The sequence below is a fragment of the Elaeis guineensis genome, chromosome 1 (assembly GCF_000442705.2).
Source record: "Elaeis guineensis isolate ETL-2024a chromosome 1, EG11, whole genome shotgun sequence".
NCBI classification, from domain to species: domain Eukaryota; kingdom Viridiplantae; phylum Streptophyta; class Magnoliopsida; order Arecales; family Arecaceae; genus Elaeis; species Elaeis guineensis.
The window spans coordinates 11,839,780-11,866,008 of NC_025993.2; the positions used below are offsets into that span (position 1 = coordinate 11,839,780).

The 26,229-nt window shown below is 38.1% G+C and overlaps 2 protein-coding genes across 2 annotated transcripts; both read right to left on the reverse strand.

Moving 5' to 3' along the window:
• Positions 1 to 559: 559 nt before the first annotated feature.
• LOC140854679 (UPF0481 protein At3g47200-like) lies at positions 560 to 4,408 on the reverse strand. The gene is made up of 2 exons (XM_073250671.1): positions 4,298 to 4,408; positions 560 to 2,474 (listed from the first exon to the last, which is right to left on the reverse strand). Exon 2 carries the CDS (start codon positions 2,464 to 2,466, stop codon positions 829 to 831), a length of 1,638 nt encoding a protein of 545 aa, XP_073106772.1. The 5' UTR covers positions 2,467 to 2,474; positions 4,298 to 4,408; the 3' UTR covers positions 560 to 828.
• A 14,678-nt stretch (positions 4,409 to 19,086) lies between these two features.
• Positions 19,087 to 23,010, reverse strand: LOC140854680 (UPF0481 protein At3g47200-like). Its single transcript, XM_073250674.1, has 2 exons — positions 22,904 to 23,010; positions 19,087 to 21,070 (listed from the first exon to the last, which is right to left on the reverse strand). The coding sequence occupies exon 2, from the start codon at positions 21,060 to 21,062 to the stop codon at positions 19,356 to 19,358; it is 1,707 nt and encodes a 568-aa protein (XP_073106775.1). The 5' UTR covers positions 21,063 to 21,070; positions 22,904 to 23,010; the 3' UTR covers positions 19,087 to 19,355.
• Between the last annotated feature and the right edge of the window lie 3,219 nt (positions 23,011 to 26,229).

Sequence of the window (26,229 nt, forward strand, 5' to 3'; positions counted from 1 at the left end):
TACATCTGATGGCTGGGCTCTTCCGGTATCAATGTTAGAAGTATAGAAAAAATGCAGCCAAAACCACCCATTATGTGTTAATCAAACATTAGCCAGGAAGCCTGTGTCTGCTGTGCAAAACTGGTGTTCTTATCCTCTTTCCCTCCCTCTCACTTTCTATGCTTGTTTATGGATGTCCGTTTTGGTGAGAAATTGAATCCTTTTTCTTTTTCATTTTAATTTCGTATCATCCATTATTAGTGAAGATTAGCTACTCGATGAAATGCTCCTCATTTCATTCATTGTGCTGTGATAACTATGTCCAAAACTTGTGGAACACAATTTTTAGAAGAAATGTAATAACACTACAATTTCCAAAAACTGATGTTTTTGAATATTAGAGGGAGAAGTGAGGCAAACTCAGATTTTGTGCGCAATGCCCATTAAACAAATATAGTATCAATAGGTGTTCTCGAGTAAAATGCACTTAAAATATCGAGATAAAACTTGACCAAATGAAGAATAAAGAAGAGCAGTATTTAATTCCAATTCCATGAGCTGGAACCTTGACACAACCACATTACAGCCAAGCCAACTTCTTATTAAATAAAATACCAACCATGATACATCACAGTAAATTATATTTTATGAGGTCAACAACATAGCCAACCGCATTTATCTATACTACCTAGCAACCACACTTAACCATCTAGTTTCTATTCTCCCCATATAAACAAAAGATTCCCCAATATCCATGTTTGGAAGGAATCCTTTCTTGTCCACTTACCCTTCCGGCCATTATATCTGTCTCCTGATCCATGCTTGCATAGGAAAGGAGGCCAATAAGACCTAGGAAGAGTGAAGGTAGGACATAGCAGAAAATGCTGCCTGCTCAGCGGTAAGCAAGAGCCCAGCGGTGGCTGCCAACACTGCGATTATAGTCCATGGCTTGCCAAAATAGTCTCGCCTCAGCTCACCAAACCATTGGTGCCATTTGAATTCATAAAACTTGCCTACTCTACAAATTACTTTCGTAATCTCTTTGTCAAGGTAGTTATTTTTCCAATCAAATTGTATCTGATCGCCCAATTGATTAAAGAGTTTTGCTGCTGCTTCATCATTGCTCAGTTTGTGCTCTAGTATGCGTTCCAAGCGAAGCAACCGCACGTCCTCAGCCTGGTCGATGATGCCATCCATAAAAAATACGTATGTCATGATGTACATCTCAGTTTTAGGATAGCATTGTTCGAAAGCCATGAGATTTCGGAAGAGATGACAAGTATAGCCATAGATTTGTAGTGGTGGTATCTCCATCCATCCGCTTTTAAACATTAAACACAACCATGAGAGGCATGGCAGTGACCTCTGCTTGAATGTTATGTTCAAAAAACTGTCTGTCCCTTCAATTCTCTTGAACTTCACCCCAACCCTGTTGAGGTCCATCGCATTAGGAGTCCACCTGGGTGTAGATGGCAGAGCAACTTCCAATTTCTTCCCCCCGGGCTCTTTTTTTGAAAGCTTCCACTTGGATTCGATTGCACGACGAATCCGTCCTGGTGTCTTTTCTCCCTCTTTTGACGGGACCCGAGATAAATAAAATAGATGGAGCAAATGATGGTAATTTCTGGGGTCCTTTTTCTTGAATGATTTGGATTCCTGGGGATGGATGTCCTCGAAGAGTTGGAGGGCAAGGTCAACGAGATCAATCTTTTCAACCTCACATGGTTTGATCTCATCCAATAGCAATTGGATGATGAAGAAAGGAATTTGGTTCTCAAGCTTGAGCACATCATAAACCACTATGTTAAAAGTTGATTGCTCTGCGTCATGTGGGTCCTCAAGCTGTTCATGCTTCTTCCTCATATTTGAAACCCTCCCATCTTCCCCCATCTTAATCTTCCACTCTCTCTTCTCTTTGCTTTCATCTTCCTCTTCTGTCTCCTCGTCCATCCCCTTCTTCCTCGCATGCATTTTTAGCATAAGATAAATGATGAAGCAGCCATCAAGCAACATCATCGATGCCAATTTTTGGGCATTCAGCTCTGGAGGGAGTGCCGGATAGTAGCAATGCCGGACCATGTGATCCTGTTCCTTCAACTTCATCAGGCACTCTTTCAACAATTGATTTGCATGCTTTTCGCCTCCATGACGCGATAGAAGGTGCCAGACATACCGCCGCTTCTGGTCCTGCGTGACAGCGCAGTGACTCGAATGCGCATGGTGAAAAGGTCCCAAGGAAGCAACAAGTGGATCGTAGGCTTCATGATCCAACTGCCGGATGTGTTGGGGGACCTTGAAGATGGTGCATGGGCAGTCCTGATGGTCCGCAGGGAGTGCTGACTTTACATGATCCATCATTTCATGGATCCACACCTCGTCGGTTTTGCCGCTGGTGGAAGGCATTTCTCTTACTGTGCAACCCGGACATTCTGGTTCGTTGGACAAATCGGCTGAAGGGATTACATTCGGGCCGAGAGATTCATCCATGCTACGACCTAATTTATAGCGCACACGACCAAGTAAGTTACTATAACTACTTCTAAGAGATTATCTAACAGACTTTTAGTTCAAAAATTAAAGTAAATGATTTGCCATGAGAAAATTCTACAGTTGCTACTAGCAAGCTACTATAATATATTAAACGTAGGCTGAACAAATTTGACAAGATGCACAAACAAGCAAAAAAATTTTGATCTTTGAGATGTATCATGATCATCCAATAAAAAAGGTTAATTTCATGGTTATGCAAGTGATGGTGTGAAAGCAATCTCTAGGATTTAAATATTTCTCAAGCACAAAAAAGGCAAACATTCCAAAATTAAGAGACCTGGATATTAACTAGGAATAAGGATTTCCTGTGGTTTATTCAAAACCATATTACATCCATGATCCAAGAACTCCAAGTCAAAAAAGGTAAAAGAAAGATGAATCCTCAAAACCAGAAAAACTAAAAATAAAAAAATAAAATTTGAATTATCTCTCATATAAGAAAAATAAAAAAAGATAAGTAGAGAATATAAAAAATTCACATCACATCATCAAAAGTTCCAACTTCTAATCAGTAAAAAAATAAAATTGAAGAATTGCATTGAGACTATGATGATATGTATGGTAATCATGAAATTGTGATTTTTTGAGGCATTTTATTTTTTTAAAAAAAAATTATGAGGTCTTTCTTTGGTTGGAGAAACTCAAAAGTCAGCCTTTCCAGCTTCACATCGCCCACAAATTAATTATAAAAAGAGCTATGTGCCCAAAAAAGTTGTGTCCCTCATGGGATTGGAGAAAAAATTCCAGCCACAACAGATTTCACTCGTTGGAGAAAAAAGCTTCGTGCTGCTGAAGTTACACAGGTGAAATGACCCAAAGGATCCTGGATTATCAATGTTTTAGTCTGAACAAGGTAAATTCATTTAACTCTATTCTTATTGAATTTTTCATTCTATGTACTAGACATTGTTATTTGCGCATCTTGACGTGAGAGCGGGTGATAATCTAAACCAATATATATTTTATATTTAAAATCTATATAGGACTTTCAATAAATATATATGAAGCAATTACTAGTGCATACTGCTGAGTCACCCATGACTAAAATTATAAAGAAATCTTACATGCACGTGCACGCACACACATGCACGTGCATATATATATTTATATATATATTTATATATATATAATATTATTTTATAAAAAAAATATTTTTATTGAAAAATTAATAATTAAATTTTTTTTTTGTACAATTCAAAACTCAACTCAAATTGTAAGAAACAAGAGGAAGAAAGAAGTCGTAACACCAAACCTGATATTACATGTGAAACATACTTGTGAGCAACCATAGGATATTCAGTAGTTTAGGAATAAAATTTTTATGATCGAATTAATTATAAAAAAAATTATGATCGGACCGTCATCATCTACCATATTTTCAAAGTATACCGCACACACTTATGCACGCACGTTAAAATAGTAAAAAAAATATGAATGGATAAATTCTAGAAGTATTTCAACAGTTTTGATAAATATCACATAATTTCTTAGAGTTTATTTATTTTTATTTTTTTAATAATTTAACATGCATGTATAAGCACGCACAGTGTGATTCGAAAACATGACAAATAATGACGATTCGATTATAATCCTTTCTATGATCGATCTGATCATAAAAATTTTATTGTAGTCTAGCATCTCAACTGATAAAATAGTTGATGACTCGAAAAGATAGCAAACATGCTTTATTAAATTAAAAGAATACGCACACCAAAAAAAAAAAATACTCAGCGGTATTATAGCAAGGGTGGGAATCAAGAACTTAAACGGTGCACGAACGATGGGCTCTCGGTGGAAGTGATCTTCAATCCTTCTAATCTCTTTCCTCGCCCTGCTCAATCACTCCGAATCTTCTCTGTCTCTGATTCTGAGATCTATCAACAATATATAAACATGGCTTGGCACCTCTCTGGGCTTGACTTTTCGCCCCCCGGTGGGGCCGCACTGCAGGAACATGGAGCCTTCTAAGGTGACTATCAAGATTGGAGAGCTATGTACCAAAAAAGAAAAAAAAAAAAAAGACTGGGGAACTCCATAGCGAAAATGACAGGGAAAAATCATTCCTCATGACTCCACATTGCTGGACGACTTGTGTGGATGATTTGACGGTAGTCTTGATATTTTAACCGTTAGCAAACTCTCTGCTATCTTATCAAAATAGGAAAAGTTTTAGATAAATTTATTAATTTAATTTTTATTTTAAAAAAATTATTAAAAAAATATTTTTTTTGAAATATTTATAAAAATATTGTTTAAAATAAAATTATCTTAACGTAGGACGATTTTATGTGCTGACTTAGTATCCTCACTGTATTTTTACTGTCAGCCTGAGTCATCCTATAATAAGACGACTAATTCGCCCTATAATAGATTAACTCTATAAGTAAATTATCTATTCTACTATTATATATTATAATATTATATTATATTAATATTTTATATTAATATAATATAATATATATTATATAATATTATTATTATAAATTATATAGTAATATATTATATTAATGTATAATTATATTATTTTCTTATTGTGTATTATTATAATGTGATATAATATATTAGAATATTATATTATATTAATATTTTATTTTAATAGAATATATATTATATAGTATTATTATATATAATAATATAGTGTAAAATATTACAAAAATCAATATATAATATATGATATTATATTATTATACATTATTGTATTATATAACATTATATATTTTATATAATATATATCATATAACATTATTATATATTATATAATATTATTATATAATATAATATAGTGTAAAATATTATATATATTATATATATCAATATATATTATATTATATTATATTATTATATATTATTATATTATATAGATATATAACATTACGAACGGTGGGCTCTCAGTGGAAGTTATCTTCAATCCCATTAATCTCTTTCCTCGCCCTGCTCAATCACTCCCAATCTTGTTTGCTTCTAATTCTGAGATCTATCAATAATATATAAACATGGCTTGACACCTCTCCCGGCTTGACTTTTCGTCCTCCGGTGTGGGGCCGCACTGCAGGAACCGAGAGCCTTCGAAGTTCACTATCAAGGCTGGGGAGCTTTGAACCAAAAAAGGAAAAAAAAAAAAGACACGGGTGCTCCATAGCGTAAATGACGGGAAAATCAATCCTCTTGGCTCCACATTGCTAGACGACTTGTGTGGTTGATTTGGCGGTACCGTTGATATTTTAACTATTAGCAAACTCTGCTATCTTATCAAGTTAGAGGAATTTCTAAATCTCAGTTGCTTGCATTAGCTGGGACCTCATCCTAGGAGCTTATTTCAGCACATCAAGACCTCAAATATTTTTTTTTTAAAAAAAAAATCTTAAACTGTATAGTGGATTTTGATCAGCCTAGACAAATAGAACCAGAATGATTTGCCTTCCATTGAGAAGATTCACAAGCATGTGCAGCACCAACATGAGATAAAAATCTAGACTATTACCATATTAGCATGAAGATATTAAATCTAGTCTAAACTTCCCTTATTTTTTCACCAGCAGTCTATTGGGTTCCTAAAATAAAAATTATATTGCACATGATCTAGATTTCACTTCTTTGAAGACATGACCAAATGCTAGATGATGCCATATGTAACAAGAGTAGAGTGTCATAAAATTGTGATACTTTAGGTTTTAAAAATGTTTCATGTTTATCTAATTCTGGAATTGATTCTCATTTAATTTTTCATTTCTGATGATTAAAACATCTATTTCCATCCCTTTTTTCCAATGACATTTTCTTCCATGTTGAATAGAGATTTTGATGGCCATTTAATATTTAGTCCCATGCCATGTACGCGTTATTGTAAGGAATATATATATATATATATATATATATAATATATATATATATAACGTTACTAACTCTCAAACACACACGCACACACACACACAAAACAAAGTACTCAGAGGTATTATAGCAACGGTGGGAATCAAGAACTTAACCGCGCGCGAACGGTGGGCTCTCGGAGGAAGTTATCTTCAATCCTTTGAATCTCTTTCCTTGTCCTTGTCAATCACTCCCAATCTTCTTTGCTTCTGATTCTGAGATCTATCAATAATGTACAAACATGGCTTGCCACCTCTCCGGGCTTGACTTTTCGCCCTCCGGTGGGGCCGCACTGCAGGAACAGAAAGCCTTCTGAGTTCACTATCAAGACTGGGAGCTTTGTGCCAAAAATGGCAAGGAATCATCATTCCTCTTGACTCCACATTGATAGACGACTTGGGTGGTTGATTTGGCACTAATCTTGATATTTTAACTGTTAGCAACTCTCCGCTATCTTATCAAGTTAGAGGAATTTCTAAATCTCAGTTGTATGCATTAGTTGGCACCTCATGCTAGAAGCTTATTTCAGCACATCAAAGCCTCAAATATCTTTTTTTTTCTTAAAAGAATCTTAGATTGTACGGTGGATTTGGATAAGCCAAGACAAATAGGATCAGAACAATTCGCCTTCCATTGAAGAGAACCACAAACAGGCGCAGCACCAACATGAGATAAAAATCTAACTATTATTGGATAGGCAAGATATTGAATCTAGTCTATACTTCCTCTTATTTTTTTCACTAGTAGTCTATTTGGTTCCTAAAATAAAAATTATAACCCACATTATCCAGATTTCACTTCTTTCAAGACTTAACCAAATGTTAGATGATGCCATATGTAACAAGAGTAGAGTGACAAAAAATGGTGATATTTTAGGTTTTAAAAATGTTTAAAGTTTATCTACTTCTGGTATTGATTCTCATTTTATGAGATTTTTTAAACTAATATTTTTTTAATAAAATATTTTCAAACTATGGCGGATTGAAAAATATTTCTCTTTTTACTGTGCCACCTCTGTTAAAATCGTGGGTTGAATTTATGATTTCAAATCCATATGCCTAACTGATGTGGGTTAAAAAAATTTGAAATGATGGGCTCAACCAATGATTTCACTGAAGTTATGGCTATTCCTTCTCTCTCCCTTTTTTTACTTTTTTTTTCCTTTTCCCAAGCGTGGCTGCCCTACATTTTTTTTCCGCTTCGCTCTATCGAGAGAGGGGCCCGCTCTATTGAGGAGCGCAGATGGAGGGGCGTGGGTGGTCACCTTGTGTGCAGCTGTGAGGGCACAGATTCACCGAGGTCGGAGGAGGGAAGGGGAGGGTACGGCAACGGCTCGAGGCCACGAAGGGTGCGGGAGGCGGTCGCGCAGGGTGCGGAAGGCATGGGAGATGCCTGGGGCCGGAGAGGGGAGGCGGGAGGGGTTGGTGGTGCCGAAGCTGGGAGAGGGGAGGGGAGGGGTTTAGTGGTCGTGCGGAGCCGAAGGAGGTACGGACGGTGGGTACGGCACGGATGGCAGTGGGGCAGAGCCGCAATGGGAGCAGCGTGGACGGCTACGACCTGCGCCTCACGCGGTGGGGGCAGGGGGTGGGAGGGGAGGCGGCGGGAGAAGGGAAGGGAAGGGAAGGAAAAAAAAAGCAAAAAAAGAAAAAAATTGAGGAGGGGAAAAAGAAAAAAATATTATTATTTTATTATTAATAATAATTTGAAGCAGAAAGAAAAAATACTAATTTTAAAAATAATAATATTATTATTATTTTTAAAATATTATTTAAAAAAATAATATTTTTATTATTAATGTAAAAATATTATTTGTATAATAACATATTATTTTTAAAATTTATTTCAAAAATTAATAATAAAATAATTATTTTTAAAATATTATTTTTAAAATAATAATAAAATATTATTTTTTAAATATTAATTTATTATTAATAATAAGTTGAATAATAATATAATGTTATTATTTTATTAATAATAAAATATTATTATTTGATTATTAATAAATTATTATTTTAATAATAATAATAAAATATTATTATTTTATTAATAATAAAATATTATACAAAAAGGGTAATATGTAAGTGGAGGATCTATAGGCTTTTCTATCTTTCTCAGCTCGAAAGGGAGGTCGTAGCAGGGGCACCATGGGCGAGCAAGGAATGGATGGTGGAACTAAGTGAGCAAAGGAGCACTAACAATTGGCACCAGCACGAACAGACGACGGAGGGGGCAAATGATGGTAGGGCTCAGTCCTGTTGCTCAATAAAGTACCGTGTTTTGTTTGTGGATAATTTATTAAGTTTGACCTGATTCAAATCTTGAAATATATTACTTTTTTAAAAAATAAAAATATTATTTTTAAAAAATAAATTAGTATATTATTATTTTTAAAATTAAAAAATAATATGTTATTATTTTTAAATAATAATAAATTAATATTTTTAAAAAATATTATTATTATTTTTATGATATTTTATTTTTTATAATAATATTTTAAAAAATATTGTTTTCATTTCTCATCCATCCCCTACTTTTATTTTTTAAAATATTATTTTTTTAATTTTTAAAATGTTACTTATTATTATTTAAAAATAATATTTTAAATTATTATTAATAATAAAATAATAATATTTTTTCTCTCCCTCGTAAATATTTTTTTTCCTCCTTCCCTTCCCTTCTTCTCGCTTTCTCCCCGCCCCCACCCCCCCCGTTGCGTGAGGCCAGGTCGCGGCCATCTGTGCGCACCTGGCTCTATGCGACCATTAAATCTCCTCCCCTCCCATCCCCTTCCCCAGCTCCGATGCCACCAACCTTCCTCCCCTCCCATCCCCTCCTCTGGCTCCAGCGCTACCAAGCTCCCTCCCCTCTCCTCCTCCAGCTCCAACGCCACCAAATCCCCATCCTCGGATGCCTCCCGCGCCTACCGCCACCGCACCCCACACGACCACCCCCCACACCCTCCACAACCATGCCCCGCCGCCGTACCCTCTCCTTTCTTCTCAGGCCCTAAACTCGAGTCCTCGTGGCTCCACACGAGGCAATCGTCGGCGCCTCTCCGTCTGCGCTCCTCGGTAAAGCGGAGCAGAAAAAAAAATGAAGAGTGACCACATACGGGTAAAAGAAAAAACAGATAGGGAGAAAGAGAAACGATGCAAAAAAAAAAGGAATGAAATCGTGGGCTCAACTCACAATTTTAATGAAATAATGGGTTGAGCCCGTAATTTCAATTTTTTTTGTCCACGTCAGATGGACATGTGGACTTAGAATCGTGGATTAAATCTACGATTTCAGCTGAGGTGGCATTAAAATCATGAGTTGAACTCACGATTTCACGTGGCACGATAAAAATAGAAATAGTTTTAACCTGCCATAATTTGATAATATTTTATTAAAAAATATTATTTAAAAAAATCCCATTTTATGTTTAATTTTTGATGATTAAAAAAATTATTTTTATTTTTTTTTCATATATATATATATATATATATATATATATATAATATATATATATATATATATATATATGTATATATATATTTTACATTGCTAGCTCTTAAACGGATGATCTGTCAGTATGGCAGGACATAAAATGCTAATTATATAAGAGCTGAATGCAAAATAATAGTCAAACAAAAACTATAAAGTTTAAGTTTCATTCAAAAGCTATATGATCTTTGCATATCCTTCGGTGGACATCCTTTAAATGCAAGGTATAAAAAAGAAGCTAAGCTGCCTCCCCAAATTAAATTTGGTACTTGACTTATTTTTTTATAACCATTTAGCGAAATTAGGTTATCCATAAGTAAGTTGCATTACAAAGCTCATCGTGAATCATGCTGTAGTGGCAGATTTAATGTTCTTATCTGGTCTTCTCCTTTTTAAGGACATGCATGGTTAGCACAATCACCTCATTTGTCACCATCCAATTAAGTAAGAAATACTACGCAAGTGAAGAGCACTGTGTAACCACTCCATGATTGAGATCCCACCATTATCATGATAAATTTATGTCAAACTAATTCCACCCCATGCATTGATGGCTCATAATATAACTACTTATAACTAAATCAAGGCGATCACAATTGCCAACCATAAGGATCCCACATGTTTCCCATGTGAGAGGGACTCGTGGATGGTACGCTGCTTTTTACCTCGATTATCTATGGAGTGTGTAAAAGATTGTTCTGGATTTATGTTACATGTTTTTGAGAGTCCACGTCATATTCAAGGTAAGATAATGCTATGCTCAAAAATCTGACTGAATCCATTAGAGAGTTATTAGTTTATCTGAGTCTGATGCATGCATGAGTCTCTTGTTCAACAGTCTCTCAGAGACTCCGTGCATAGTCACCCCCTGGCCTTTCTTTCTCTCGATCCCACCTAGACCCCTCTGAGGTCATTAAGAAATGGATTAAAATAGGAGAGTTCTGTGCATAGGTTATGCCCATAGTTTATCTGTCTATAGATTGATTATCGTTTTATGTTTAACGTTCTTATCTGGCCTTCTCCTTTTCAAGGACATACATGGTTAGCACAATCACCTCATCTGTCACCATCCAATTAAGTAAGAAATACTACGCAAGCGAAGAGCATTGTCTAACCACTCCATGATTGAGATCCCACCATTATCATGATAAATTTATGTCAAACTAATTCCACCCCATGCACTGATGGCTCATAATATAACTACTTATAACTAAATCAAGGCGATCACAATTGCCAACTATTGGGATATACCGACCGACCCCTTTCACACCGACTCACCCTCAGGCCTGCCTGATCTACACCCGACTTTACCGACTGCACCAACCGACGACTGTCGACGCTGTCCGACCGAAGATATGTTGGTCGGACGGACCCATTCGGTTCTCGACCAGCCGAACGGCGGAGCCCGACTCTACCGAATCACTGTCGAGCGGGAATGGTGGCCGATGTCCGATCCCCGCGATGCGCCGACCCAGCCGATGATGTCCGTGGGTCTTCACCCGACATCCCACGACCAAACGCCGACGTATGGTCGGTCGGCTCCCCCAAACATCGTACGACTGCTGAGGGCCGCCATCCTGACAAGGGCATGCGGCATAGCCGCCCTGGGACATTGTCCCACCCTAGACATGGGTCAACCCTAGTGATTTGATAGCTCCACGTCGATTTGACAGCCCCACGATGATCCTGACAGCCTCCGACGATTTGACAACTCTTCAATTGTCTGTGCCATTAATGACAGGACCACACCATGCCCTACTATAAAACGGGGAAGGCAACAGTGCTGGAGAAGGTTCTCTCAAAACCCTTGGACTCTCTCCCTCTCTCTCTCTCGCTGAGTTCTGCTGATTTCTTTTCTACTGTTGCCTAGTCTCCTCTCTGACTTGACCGTCGGAGGGTCCCCGCCGGAGGCATCTCCGATCAGTGTGGACTTCTTTTGCAGGCGCTCGTTTTCCGACGACCAGACGACGAGGGGATTGGCCGCAATAGGTTTGGCGCGCCAGGTGGGGGGTAGTCGACCACGACCTCCATAGAGTTTGAAGATCCTTTCGAAATGACAAGAATCAGGGCTCAGTGATCGAGAGCCACCGGATCGGCGAGGCACTCTTCCCATCGGAAGGAGGCCTCTCCTCCACCCTCCATGGAGGAGCCTAGCTCTCCGCATCCCGTGGTGACCATGGAGGCATAGATCGCGGCGATCGTGTGACAGATGACCGTGCTGACGGATGCAGTCAAGAGCCTTCAACAACACCCGACCCAGTTGCCGTAATTATCGGTGGGACAACCAGCGGCACACCCGATACCCTCCAAGAGCAGCCGCCGATGCCCGCGTCGGTCTCTGTCTCCTCCCCAGGAGCAACTGTCGCAGCACTCTCACTGAGAGGAGGAGAGGCGGTCACGGCATGGTGCCCATCTGTCCCAACGACCCTCTCCTTCCCAACTGGAACGAGCAAGGAGGGAGAAGCGACCGTGGATGCCGTCCGCCTCCCCCTCAGATTTAACGGGAGACTCGACCCCCGGGGTCTCTCAGCACCGACTGGCCAACGACTATGAGTGCAGGTTCGAAGAAATCAACTGTCGGCTTGTCCAGCTTCAGGTGGATGGACAGAAGTCCTCGAACGACGTCGACTTCCAGACCGCCCAACCTCTCTCCCGACTCATCCTCGACGAGCCGATTCCTAGTCGGTTCAAGATGCCCCATGTGGAGCCTTACGACGACTCCACCGACCCAGTTGATCATTTGGAGAGCTACAAGGCTCTCATGACGATCCAAGGGGCAACCGATGCCCTCCTCTGCATCGGCTTCCCCACCATACTTCGCAAAGCTGCCAGGGCCTGGTACTCCGACCTCCGCTCAGGAAGTATTCACTCCTTCAGACAGCTCGAGCACTCTTTCGTGGCCCATTTCAGCACCAGTCGGAAGCCGCCACGAACCTCGAACAGCCTTTTTTCCCTCAAGCAGGGAGAAAATGAGACGCTCCGACACTTTGTGATGCGATTCAACGTGGCCACGCTTGAGGTTCGGGACCTCAACGAAGACATGGCTATCTCAGCCGTGAAGAGGGGGCTGAGGGGGTCTCGATTTACGTATTCTTTGGACAAGACCCTCCTCCGGACATACGTCGAACTGTTGGAGCACGCATATAAATACATGCGCGCAGACGAAGGAGCCTCCGACCGGTGCCTGACCGAGACCAGGGGCCTAAAGGAGAAACGAAGGAAAGGTCAGACTCTCGTCGAGCTTAGCGGGCCCCCGACTGACAAATGAGCCTCGCCCCGACGACGGAGCCCAAGATCGCCCCGGTGATGGAGCCCGAGATCACCCCGACGATGGAGTCCGAGGCTGACACGTCGCAGGTATGACTCCTATACTCCTCTCACTTCTCCTCGTGCGCAGATTTTGATGGAGATCGAAGGAGAAGAATATCTGCGGCGGCCTCCGCCTTTGAAGGCAAAGGGCCTCGACCGGCGAAAATACTGTCGATTGCATCGGGGCCATGGCCACAACACCGAACAGTGCATTCAGCTCAAGGATGAAATTGAGGCCCTCATACGCCGAGGGTATCTCGAGAAATTCCGAAGGAATCCGCTGACTCAACCCATCCCCGACCGACGACCCCAGCCGACTGAAGAGGCAACAACTAACCAACCCACGACCGGGGTTATCAACATGATTTCCAAACGACTGGATCCGGGGACGACTGCTGGAGGGGAGTCGATGAAGAAGCTATGCCAAAACGATGTAATTACTTTTACAGATGAAGATGCTCGGGGTATCCAAACTCTCCATGATGATGCTATTGTTATCTCGGCAACAATAACAAATTTTGATGTAAGAAAGATTTTCGTTGATAATGGAAGTTCGACTAATGTTTTGTTTTACTCGACCTTCTCTCGAATGCGACTGTCGGCTGATCGGCTCAAGAGAGTCTCTACACCCCTGGTAGGTTTTGCTGGAGATGCTGTCACGGTTGAAGGAAAAGTTACTCTTCCTGTGACAGTTGGAACCGAACCATGACAAAGCACAGTTCACTTGACCTTTGCGATCATCCAAGTACCTTCGGCCTACAACGCCATACTTGGGAGGCCCAGACTAAACACCCTCAGGGCGATAGTCTCGACTACCACCTGCTGGTTCGGTTCCCGATCAAAAATGGATCGGAGAGATGTGCGGGGATCAATAGCTCGCTCAACGATGCTTCCAGATCTCTGCTCAAAGTAATGAATTGAAGGGCTCCCTGACGGTCGACAAGTTGGACCAACGGGAAGAGAAAGAATGGGGTGAACCGCCAAACAACTGGTTTCCATCCCGATAGCGGAGAATCCGAACGAGTAGTCTGGGTCGGATCCCGATGATCCGACCCTGAGCAACGGCAGCTAGTAGAGCTGCTGAAGGCCAATGCCGACGTATTCGCTTGGTCGGCAGCGGATATGTCCGGCATCCCCCCGAGACGATGACTCACCGACTCAACATCGACCCAGCAATGAGACCGGTGAGGCAGAAGAAGCAGTCTTTTACTTTCGAAAGACAGAAGGCCATCGACGAGGAAGTGGACAAGCTACTTGAGGCAGGCTTCATCAGAGAAACACGTACCCCGATTGGCTCGCCAATATTGTCATGGTAAAAAAGCCAACGGGAGCTGGAGGATCTGCATCGACTATACCGACCTAAACCGCGCCTGCCCGAAGGACAGCTTCCCACTTTCGAAAATCGACCAGCTGGTAGACGCGACGTCCGGCCATCGACTGCTCAGCTTCATGGATGCTTTTGCCGGATACAATCAGATCCGGATGGCACCCGAAGACGAGGAGCACACAGCCTTTGTGACCGCCAAGGGCCTTTACTGTTACAGGGTAATGCCCTTGGACTGAAGAACGCCGGAGCCACTTACCAGCGACTCGTCAATAAGGTCTTCAAAGATCAAATCGGGCACAACATGAAGGTGTACGTGAATGACATGCTGGTGAAGAGCGCGCAGACTACAGATCATGTTCGAGATCTTGAAGAAACTTTTCGTACTCTGCGACAACACCAGATGAGGCTGAATCCGACTAAGTGCGCCTTCGGGGACTCGGAAAGTTTCTCGGATTCCTCATTTCTCAACAAGGAATTGAGACTAACCCTGAGAAGATAAAGGCGAACATCGACATGCAGCACCCGGATATCAAAAAGGAGGTACAGCAGCTTAATGGAAGGATCATCGCACTCAACCGATTCATCTCTCGGTCGGCTGAGAGATGCAAAATAATAGTCCAATAAAAAATAGGAAATTTAGGCTTCATTCAGAGGCTGCATGATCTATGCATATCTTCCAATGAAAGGGATAAGAAAACAAAGTTAACTTGCATGACCAAATTAAATTTGGTATGTAACTGAATTTTTGTAACCATTTAGCAAAAGTGGGTTGTCCCAAAGTTTGATTGTGATGTTCATCGTGACTCACGTTGCAGTGGCAAGTATAATGTCCTTATCTGGCCTTGTCCTTTTTGAGGACATGGTGACCACAATCACCTCATTGGTCATCATCCAATTAAGAAATGCCATTCTTACAAGAAAAACACTATATAGCTATCCCATCAATGCTGGGATTAAATCAGGGCTAAACAAGTAGCCAATAATAGGATGGTGCTTATATTGGGATCCCATACCTCCCACACCATTCAAAAGGGTGTAGCTTTCTATGATAAATTGGCTCATTGATAATATCTTCAATTAGTTATGATCTAAATCGGCTCCAATTATCATTAGGATCCCCATCATTGTCATGCTGAATTTGTATCCAGCTAATTTCGCTCCATACTCTCGCCGCTCATAGCTGAAGCTAGTTGCAACTTATCAAGCTGATCCTGAGTGCCCACCTTAAGGATCCCATATGTTACCAATATGAGTAGGACTCATGGACAGTAGACTGCTTTCTACCTTGATCATACATGGAGTATGTAAAAGATGGTTCTTGAAAGAGTAACCTCGATTAATCATATCATGAGATTTTCACATGTGGTTAAGGTATCTATTTTGTATGCCATATCTAGGACTCATACAGCATGATGGATTCTTTATTACTTTAGTCCCATCTCTTTCTATTTGACCCATGTATTTGATGAGCTTGTGGCAAGATGCCCATTCATGGCCACCTCAAAATTTCTATCACAAAAAAATATGAATGCTTAGGGCTTGGTTGGATATCTAAGCCCAAATCCAATGGGATTTATAGGTTGGGCTAAGACAACTGGCTAAGTAAATTTAGGTTAGCCCTAAATTTATAAGAACCTAGAGAGCTATTTAAGCAGGTTGGCCCAAATCTTATAAGAAGAAAAAAATTTGGATCAGCCCAAATCCCATAGGAAAAAAAATTTTGAATCGGCTTAAATCCCATAGGAAGAAAAAAATTTGGACCATCCCACTTAAATAGCTCTATGGGTTCGCAAAAATTTAGACCTAATCCAACTTGACTTACTAGGTGATTAGTGGCAGTAATTTGATATTAGGCAATGCATTGGGCATGTTTGGATTAGGAAATAGGCATGGCTCAAGTCCATTAAAATTTATTTTAGGTCACAATTTTAGAACATGAGCCAGTCCATCAACCAATTGGACCATGTTGGGTCATATCCATAAGAAATTTTTGAACCCATTTGGATCAATTTAGGTCAAGCATGATTCATAACCAACCCTACCCATTTAAGTCAGGCCACATGGGGTCTAGATTTGCATTTAATGTAAGATAAGGAAATAGAAAAACTATTGGTCATTATAATTTAGAAAGTATAATAATACTGACATGAATTATAACACTATAGATTAATGATAGTATTGGTGTGAGTATTATTGTATTTAGGAAAAAGATGTAGAGTTATTTAGGTTTTTACAAGAATATATGAGATCCAAAATATGAGGTATCAAAATTAAGTCAACACATGTCAAGGATTTGGCATTCAAATAAGACTGGTTATAAGAAAAAAATCTTAGATTTGTCATTTAGTAGAACTACGAGTAGACATGAGAAAGGGTGCATGTGAGAGTCTCATGACGGTAGACACACAGCAAGAGAAAGTACAGGAGAAATCTAGTTAGTTAGAGGGAATGTAGAGATGGAGACCTCTTGGTATGCCACTTAGAAGTAATACCAAAAAGAAAAAGAGAGACCAAAACAGACCTTAAACTCACAGTTGCTGTTGTAGCAAGACGTCAATAAAAGAGGAATCGAAGAAACAAAGATCAATGTAAACGCATAGGATTTATATGGAAAACCTTTAAATCAAGAAAAAACTACGAGCAAGAGATAGATGGAGATTTTTATTATCTTCAAAGCAAAATACAAGGCAAAAAAAAAATCTTAAAAAAGCACTCATACCTCAAAGACAATATATCTTGTCAAAATAGGTATATCAAGATATAATAAGAATCAGATTGGGTCCGTACTATGCTCTATCTAACAAGCTAGAAAGGTTCCTATTATCTCTATAGTTAGTGCTAATCTAAATGCAAGACACCTCTACAATTGCATCCTAATCAAATTCAATAATAAAAGTATTTGGAAGACAATTGCGAAGTGTATTCTCTGATATCCATCTATCTTTTTCAAAACAGAAGATTGGTGCCATTACAAAACTGAAAGAGATGGAAGCATTCTTCAAGTATTGGTAGAGTTGAGAGCAGTCCAAACACCAGGTTATTTTATAATTTAAAATATCTAAACGAAGTCTTAGTCATTTAAACTTATTCTTACAAGATAAATCTAAGAACCAGTATTCTTTCTACTGAGGATTCAGTCCTTTTATTAGGCAAAGCATTTCGAAGATTTATGGTCACATAGCTTGATAAAGAAAATGTTTATAAGATATAAGTATGTAAACAAGTCAACACTTGTTGCCAAGGAGTTGTTAGGCTTAGGTCCTAGAGCTACTTGGCTGGCTTACCAGAATGAGCCGAGCAAATCATTTAAATCAGAAAGCAAGAATTAATAGAAACTAATGATGTGAAGCTTGGTTACTTGCAATAGTAGATTGGCTTGCTTAAAAGCAAGGAAAATCATCTTCAAATGCCATCAAAACAATAAGAGACACTTTCGAGGATATGAGGTCAAAACGAGGGCAATGCAAAACAGACGCCTTCTTAAGGCTGTTTAAATTTTCTAGATGATTTGGATAGTTTAGCTTTCTCTGTTAGTCCTCATCTCTGCTTTATTATTGTTTGCATTTTCTCTCCCTTGAGACTAAGCTGTAACACTTTGAGCTTCACCTGTTTTCATTATCCCTTTTTATTTCTTTTTTTTATTTCCATCTAATAAAGTGGGGTGTCATTCTTTGCTTCCCTTTCCCTCAAAAAAAAAAAAAAAAAAAACAGAGCAAAACACCTGCTTCTTTGATCTCATCACCCACACAAAGAAGAGAGGTCACATCCAACGACTAAAGATTGGTTCTTAAGGCATTGTTATTGGATACCAATCTTTGTATCAGGGAAAAAAAAAAATTAAAAATAGAGAAATTGTTACCATGATATTGATGAACGTGAGTGGGGCATCATTACCTTTTTTTGTAAATCTTAAAGGAGGATCTATAAATGGAAAATCAGTGAGTGTGCATTGTAATAACATCGTCATCCAGAAAACAAGTCTACAAGTTTATCATTCATTGATGCATATATACATCTGATGGCTGGGCTCTTCCGGTATCAATGTTAGAAGTATAGAAAAAATGCAGCCAAAACCACCCATTATGTGTTAATCAAACATTAGCCAGGAAGCCTGTGTCTGCTGTGCAAAACTGGTGTTCTTGTCCTCTTTCCCTCCCTCTCACTTTCTATGCTTGTTTATGGATGTCCGTTTTGGTGAAAATTTGAATCCTTTTCTTTTTCATTCTAATTTCATATCATCCATTATTAGTGAAAATTAGCTACTCGATGAAATGCTTCTCTTTTCATTCATTGTGCTGTGATAACTATGCCCAAAACTTGCTGAACACAATTTTTAGAAGAAACGTAATAACACTACAATTTCCAAAAACTGATGTTTTTGAATATTAGAGGGAGAAGTGAGGCAAACTCAGATTTTGTGCGCAATGCCCATTAAACAAATATAGTATCAATAGGTGTTCTCGAGTAAAATGCATTTAAAATATCGAGATAAAACTTAACCAAATGAAGAATAAAGAAGAGCAGTATTTAATTCCAATTCCATGAGCTGGAACCTTGACACAACCACATTACAGCCAAGCCAACTTCTTATTAAATAAAATACCAACCATGATACATCACAGTAAATTATATTTTATGAGGTCAACAACATAGCCAACCGCATTTATCTATACTACCTAGCAACCACACTTAACCATCTAGTTTCTATTCTCCCCATATAAACAAAAGATTCTCCAATATCCATGTTTGGAAGGAATCCTTTCTTGTCCACTTACCCTTCCGGCCATTATATCTGTCTCCTGATCCGTGCTTGCATAGGAAAGGAGGCCAATAAGACCTAGGAAGAGTGAAGGTAGGACAGAGCAGAAAATGCTGCCTGCTCAGCGGTAAGCAAGAGCCCAGCGGTGGCTGCCAACACTGCGATTATAGTCCATGGCTTGCCAAAATAGTCTCGCCTCAGCTCACCAAACCATTGGTGCCATTTGAATTCATAAAACTTGCCTACTCTACAAATAACTTCCGTAATCTCTTTGTCAAGGTAGTTATTTTTCCAATCAAATTGTATCTGATCGCCCAATTGATTAAAGAGTTTTGCTGCTGCTTCATCATTGCTCAGTTTGTGCTCTAGTATGCGTTCCAAGCGAAGCAACCGCACGTCCTCAGCCTGGTCGATGATGCCATCCATAAAAAATACGTATGTCATGATGTACATCTCAGTTTTAGGATAGCATTGTTCGAAAGCCATGAGATTTCGGAAGAGATGACAAGTATAGCCATAGATTTGTAGTGGTGGTATCTCCATCCATCCGCTTTTAAACATTAAACACAACCATGAGAGGCATGGCAGTGACCTCTGCTTGAATGTTATGTTCAAAAAACTGTCTGTCCCTTCAATTCTCTTGAACTTCACCCCAACCCTGTTGAGGTCCATCGCATTAGGAGTCCACCTGGGTGTAGATGGCAGAGCAACTTCCAATTTCTTCCCCCCGGGCTCTTTTTTTGAAAGCTTCCACTTGGATTCGATTGCACGACGAATCCGTCCTGGTGTCTTTTCTCCCTCTTTTGACGGGACCCGAGATAAATAAAATAGATGGAGCAAATGATGGTAATTTCTGGGGTCCTTTTTCTTGAATGATTTGGATTCCTGGGGATGGATGTCCTCGAAGAGTTGGAGGGCAAGGTCAACGAGATCAATCTTTTCAACCTCACATGGTTTGATCTCATCCAATAGCAATTGGATGATGAAGAAAGGAATTTGGTTCTCAAGCTTGAGCACGTCATAAACCACTATGTTAAAAGTGGATTGCTCTGCGTCATGTGGGTCCTCAAGCTGTTCATGCTCCTTCCTCATATTTGAAACCCTCCCATCTTCCTCCATCTTAATCTTCCACTCTCTCTTCTCTTTGCTTTTATCCTTCCTCATATTTGAAACCCTCCCATCTTCCTCCATCTTAATCTTCCACTCTCTCTTCTCTTTGCTTTCATCCTCCTCCTCTGTCTCCTCGTCCATCCCCTTCTTCCTCGCATGCATTTTTAGCATAAGATAAATGATGAAGCAGCCATCAAGCAACATCATCGATGCCAATTTTTGGGCATTCAGCTCTGGAGAGAGTGCCGGATAGTAGCAATGCCGGACCATGTGATCCTGTTCCTTCAACTTCATCAGGCACTCCTTCAACAATTGATTTGCATGCTCTTCGCCTCCATGACGCGATAGAAGGTGCCAGACATACCGCCGCTTCTGGTCCTGCGTGACAGCGCAGTGACTCGCATGGTGAAAAGGTCCCAAGGAAGCAACAATTGGATCGTAGGCTTCACGATCCGACTGCCGGATGTGTTGGGGGACCTTGAAGATGGTGCATGGGCAGTCCCGATGGTCCGCAGGGAGTGCTGACGTTACATGATCCATCATTTCATCGATCCACACCTCGTCGGTTTTGCCGCTAGTGGATGGCATTCCTCTTGCAGTGCAACATGGACATTCTGGTTCAAGATTGGACAAATCGGCTGAAGGGATTACATTTGGGCCGAGAGATTCATCCATGTTACGACCTAATTTATAGCGCACACGACCAAGTAAGTTACTATAACTACTTCTAAGAGATTATCTAACAGACTTTTAGTTCAAAAATTAAAATAAATGATTTGCCAAGAGAAAATTCTACAGATGCTACTAGCAAGCTACTATAATATATTAAACGTAGGCTGAACAAATTTGACAACATGCACAAACAAGCAAAATAATTTTGATCTTTGAGATGTATCATGATCATCCAATAAAAAAAGTTAATTTCATGGTTATGCAAGTGATGGTGTGAAAGCAATCTCTAGGATTTAAATATTTCTCAAGCACAAAAAAGGCAAACATTCCAAAATTAAGAGATCTGGATATTAACTAGGAATAAGGATTTCCTGTGGTTTATTCAAAACCATATTACATCCATGATCCAAGAACTCCAAGTCAAAAAAGGTAAAAGAAAGATGAATCCTCAAAACCAGAAAAACTAAAAATAAAAAAATAAAATTTGAATTATCTCTCATATAAGAAAAATAAAAAAAGATAAGTAGAGAATATAAAAAATTCACATCACATCATCAAAAGTTCCAACTTCTAATCAGTAAAAAAATAAAATTGAAGAATTGCATTGAGACTATGATGATACGTATGGTAATCATGAAATTGTGATTTTTTGAGGCATTTTATTTTTTTAAAAAAAAAATATATGAGGTCTTTCTTTGGTTGGAGCAACTCAAAAGTCAGCCTTTCCGGCTTCACATCGCCCACAAATTAAATATAAAAAAAGCTATGTGCCCAAAAAAGTTGTGTCCCTCATGGGATTGGAGAAAAAATTCCAGCCACAACAGATTTCACTCATTGGAGAAAAAAGCTTCGTGCTGATGAAGTTACACAGGTGAAATGACCCAAAGGATCCTGGATTATCAATGTTTTAGTCTGAACAAGGTAAATTAATTTAACTCTATTCTTATTGAATTTTTCATTCTATGTACTAGACATTGTTATTTGCGCATCTTGACACGAGAGCGGGTGATAATCTAAACCAATATATATTTTATATTTAAAATCTATATAGGACTTTCAATAAATATATATGGAGCAATTACTAGTGCGTACTGCTGAGTCACCCATTACTAAAATTGCAAAGAAATCTTACACGCGCGTGCACGCGCACACAAACACACACATGCACGTGCATATATATATATATATATATATATATATATATATAATATTATTTTATAAAAAAATAATTTTTATTAAAAAATAAATAATTAAAGTTTTTTTGTACAATTCAAAAACTCAGCTAAAATTGTAAGAAACAAGAGGAAGAAAGAAGTCGTAACACCAAACCTGATATTATATGTGAAACACACTTGTGAGCAATCATAGGATATTCAGTAGTTTAGGGATAAAATTTTTATAATCGAATCAATTATAAAAAAAATTATGATCGGACCGTCATCATCTACCACGTATTCGAAGTATGCCGCACATGCTTATGCACGCACGTTAAAATAATAAAAAAATATGAATGGATAAATTTTAGATATATTTCAACAGTTTTGATAAATATCACATAATCTCTTAGAGTTTATTCATTTTTATTTTTTTAATAGTTTAACATGCGTGTATAAGCACACACAGTGTGATTCGAAGACATGACAAATGATGATGTTTCGATTATAATCCTTTCTATAATCAATTTGATCATAAAAATTTTATTCGTAGTCCAGCATCTCAACTGATAAAATAGTTGATGACTCGAGAAGATAGCAAACATGCTTTTTTTAATTAAAAGAATGCGCACACCAAAAAAAAAAAATACTCAGCGGTATTATAGCAAGGGTGGGAATCAAGAACTTAACGGTGCACGAACGATGGGCTCTCGGTGGAAGTGATCTTCAATCCTTCTAATCTCTTTCCTCGCCCTGCTCAATCACTCCGAATCTTCTCTGTCTCTGATTCTGGGATCTATCAACAATATATAAACATGGCCTGGCACCTCTCTGGGCTTGACTTTTCGCCCCCCCGGTGGGGCCGCACTGCAGGAACCCGGAGCCTTCTAAGGTGACTATCAAGATTGGAGAGCTATGTACCAAAAAAGAAAAAAAAAAGACTGGGGAACTCCATAGCGAAAATGACAGGGAAAAATCATTCCTCTTGACTCCACATTGCTGGACGACTTGTGTGGATGATTTGACGGTAGTCTTGATATTTTAACCGTTAGCAAACTCTCTGCTATCTTATCAAAATAGGAAAAGTTTTAGATAAATTTATTAATTTAATATTTATTTTAAAAAAATTATTAAAATAATATTTTTTTAAAAATATTTATAAAAATATTATTTAAATTAAAATTATCTTAATGTAGGACGATTTTATGTGCTGACTCAGTATCCTTACTGTATTCCTACTGTCAGTATGAGTCATCTTATAATAGGACGACTAATTCGTCCTATAATAGAACAACTCTATAAATAAATTATCTATTTTGCTATTATATATTATAATATTATATTATAATATTATATTATATTAATATTTATATTAATATAATATAATATATATTATATAATATTATTATTATAAATTATATAGTAATATATTATATTAATGTATAATTATATTATTTTCTTATTGTGTATTATTATAATGTGATATAATATATTAGAATATTATATTATATTAATATTTTATTTTAATAGAATATATATTATATAGTATTATTATATATAATAATATAGTGTAAAATATTATAAAAATCAATATATAATATATGATATTATATTATTATACATTATTGTATTATATAACATTATATATTTTATATAATATATATCATATAACATTATTATATATTATATAATATAATATAGTGTAAAATATTATATATATATTATATATATCAATATATAATATATTATATTATATTATTATATATTATTATATTATATAGATATATAACATTACGAACGGTGGGCTCTCAGTGGAAGTTATCTTCAATCCCATTAATCTCTTTCCTCGCCCGGCTCAATCACTCCCAATCTTGTTTGCTTCTAATTCTGACATCTATCAATAATATATAAACATGGCTTGACACCTCTCCGGGCTTGACTTTTCGTCCTCCGGTGGGGCCGCACTGCAGGAACCGAGAGCCTTCGAAGTTCACTATCAAGGCTGGGGAGCTTTGAACCAAAAAAAGAAAAAAAAAAAAAAGACACTGGGGTGCTCCATAGCGTAAATGACAGGGGAAAATCATTCCTCTTGGCTCCACATTGCTAGACGACTTGTGTGGTTGATTTGGCGGTACCGTTGATATTTTAACCATTAGCAAACTCTGCTATCTTATCAAGTTAGAGGAATTTCTAAATCTCAGTTGCTTGCATTAGCTGGGACCTCATACTAGGAGCTTATTTCAGCACATCAAAACCTCAAATTTTTTTTTTTAAAAAAAAAAAATCTTAAACTGTATAGTGGATTTTGATAAGCCAAGATAAATAGAACCAGAATGATTTGTCTTCCATTGAGAAGATTCACAAGCATGTGCAGCACCAACATGAGATAAAAATCTAGACTATTACCATATTAGCATGAAGATATTAAATCTAGTCTAAACTTCCCTTATTTTTTCACCAGCAGTCTATTGGGTTCCTAAAATAAAAATTATAATGCACATGATCTAGATTTCACTTCTTTGAAGACTTGACCAAATGCTAGATGATGCCATATGTAACAAGAGTAGAGTGTCATAAAATTGTGATACTTTAGGTTTTAAAAATGTTTCATGTTTATCTAATTCCGGAATTGATTCTCATTTAATGTTTCATTTCTGATGATAAAAACATCTATTTCCATCCCTTTTTTCCAATGACATTTTCTTCCATGTTGAATCGAGATTTTGATGGCCATTTAATGTTTAGTCCCATGCCATGTACGCGTTATTGTAAGGAATATATATATATATATATATATATAACGTTACTAACTCTTAAACACACACACACACACAAAAAAAAAAAAAGTACTCAGAGGTATTATAGCAACGGTGGGAATCAAGAACTTAACCACGCGCGAACGGTCGGCTCTCGGAGGAAGTTATCTTCAATCCTTTGAATCTCTTTCCTTGTCCTTGTCAATCACTCCCAATCTTCTTTGCTTCTGATTCTGGGATCTATCAATAATGTACAAACATGGCTTGCCACCTCTCCGGGCTTGACTTTTCGCCCTCCGGTGGGGCCGCACTGCAGGAACAGAAAGCCTTCTGAGTTCACTATCAAGACTGGGAGCTTTGTGCCAAAAATGGCAAGGAATCATCATTCCTCCTGACTCCACATTGATGGACGACTTGGGTGGTTGATTTGGCACTAATCTTGATATTGTAACTGTTAGCAACTCTCCGCTATCTTATCAAGTTAGAGGAATTTCTAAATCTCAGTTGTATGCATTAGTTGGCACCTCATGCTAGAAGCTTATTTCAGCACATCAAAGTCTCAAATATCTTTTTTTTCTTAAAAGAATCTTAGATTGTACGGTGGATTTGGATAAGTCAAGACAAATAGGATCAGAACAATTCGCCTTCCATTGAAGAGAACCACAAACACGTGCAGCACCAACATGAGATAAAAATCTAACTATTATTGGATAGGCAAGATATTGAATCTAGTCTATACTTCCTCTTATTTTTTTCACTAGTAGTCTATTTGGTTCCTAAAATAAAAATTATAACCCACATTATCCAGATTTCACTTCTTTCAAGACTTAACCAAATGTTAGATGATGCCATATCTAACAAGAGTAGAGTGACAAAAAATTGTGATATTTTAGGTTTTAAAAATGTTTAAAGTTTATCTACTTCTGGAATTGATTCTCATTTTATGGGATTTTTTAAAACTAATATTTTTTTAATAAAATATTTTCAAACTATGGCAGGTTGAAAAATATTTCTCATTTTACTGTGCCACCTCTGTTAAAATCGTGGGTTGAATCTATGATTTCAATCCACATGTCTAACTGACATGGGTTAAAAAATTTGAAATATGGGCTCAACCAACGATTTCACTGAAGTCATGGGCTATTCCTTTCCCTCCCTTTTTTACTTTTTTTTTCCTTTTCCCAAGCTGGCTGCCCTACATTTTTTTTCCGCTTCGCTCTATCGAGGAGGGGCCCGCTCTATTGAGGAGCGCAGATGGAG

What these genes read in the sequence shown, in the direction of transcription:
- LOC140854680 (XM_073250674.1), bottom strand. Translation starts at nt 21,062, where the DNA reads ATGGATGAATCTCTCGGCCCAAATGTAATCCCTTCAGCCGATTTGTCC.
- LOC140854679 (XM_073250671.1), bottom strand. Translation starts at nt 2,466, where the DNA reads ATGGATGAATCTCTCGGCCCGAATGTAATCCCTTCAGCCGATTTGTCC.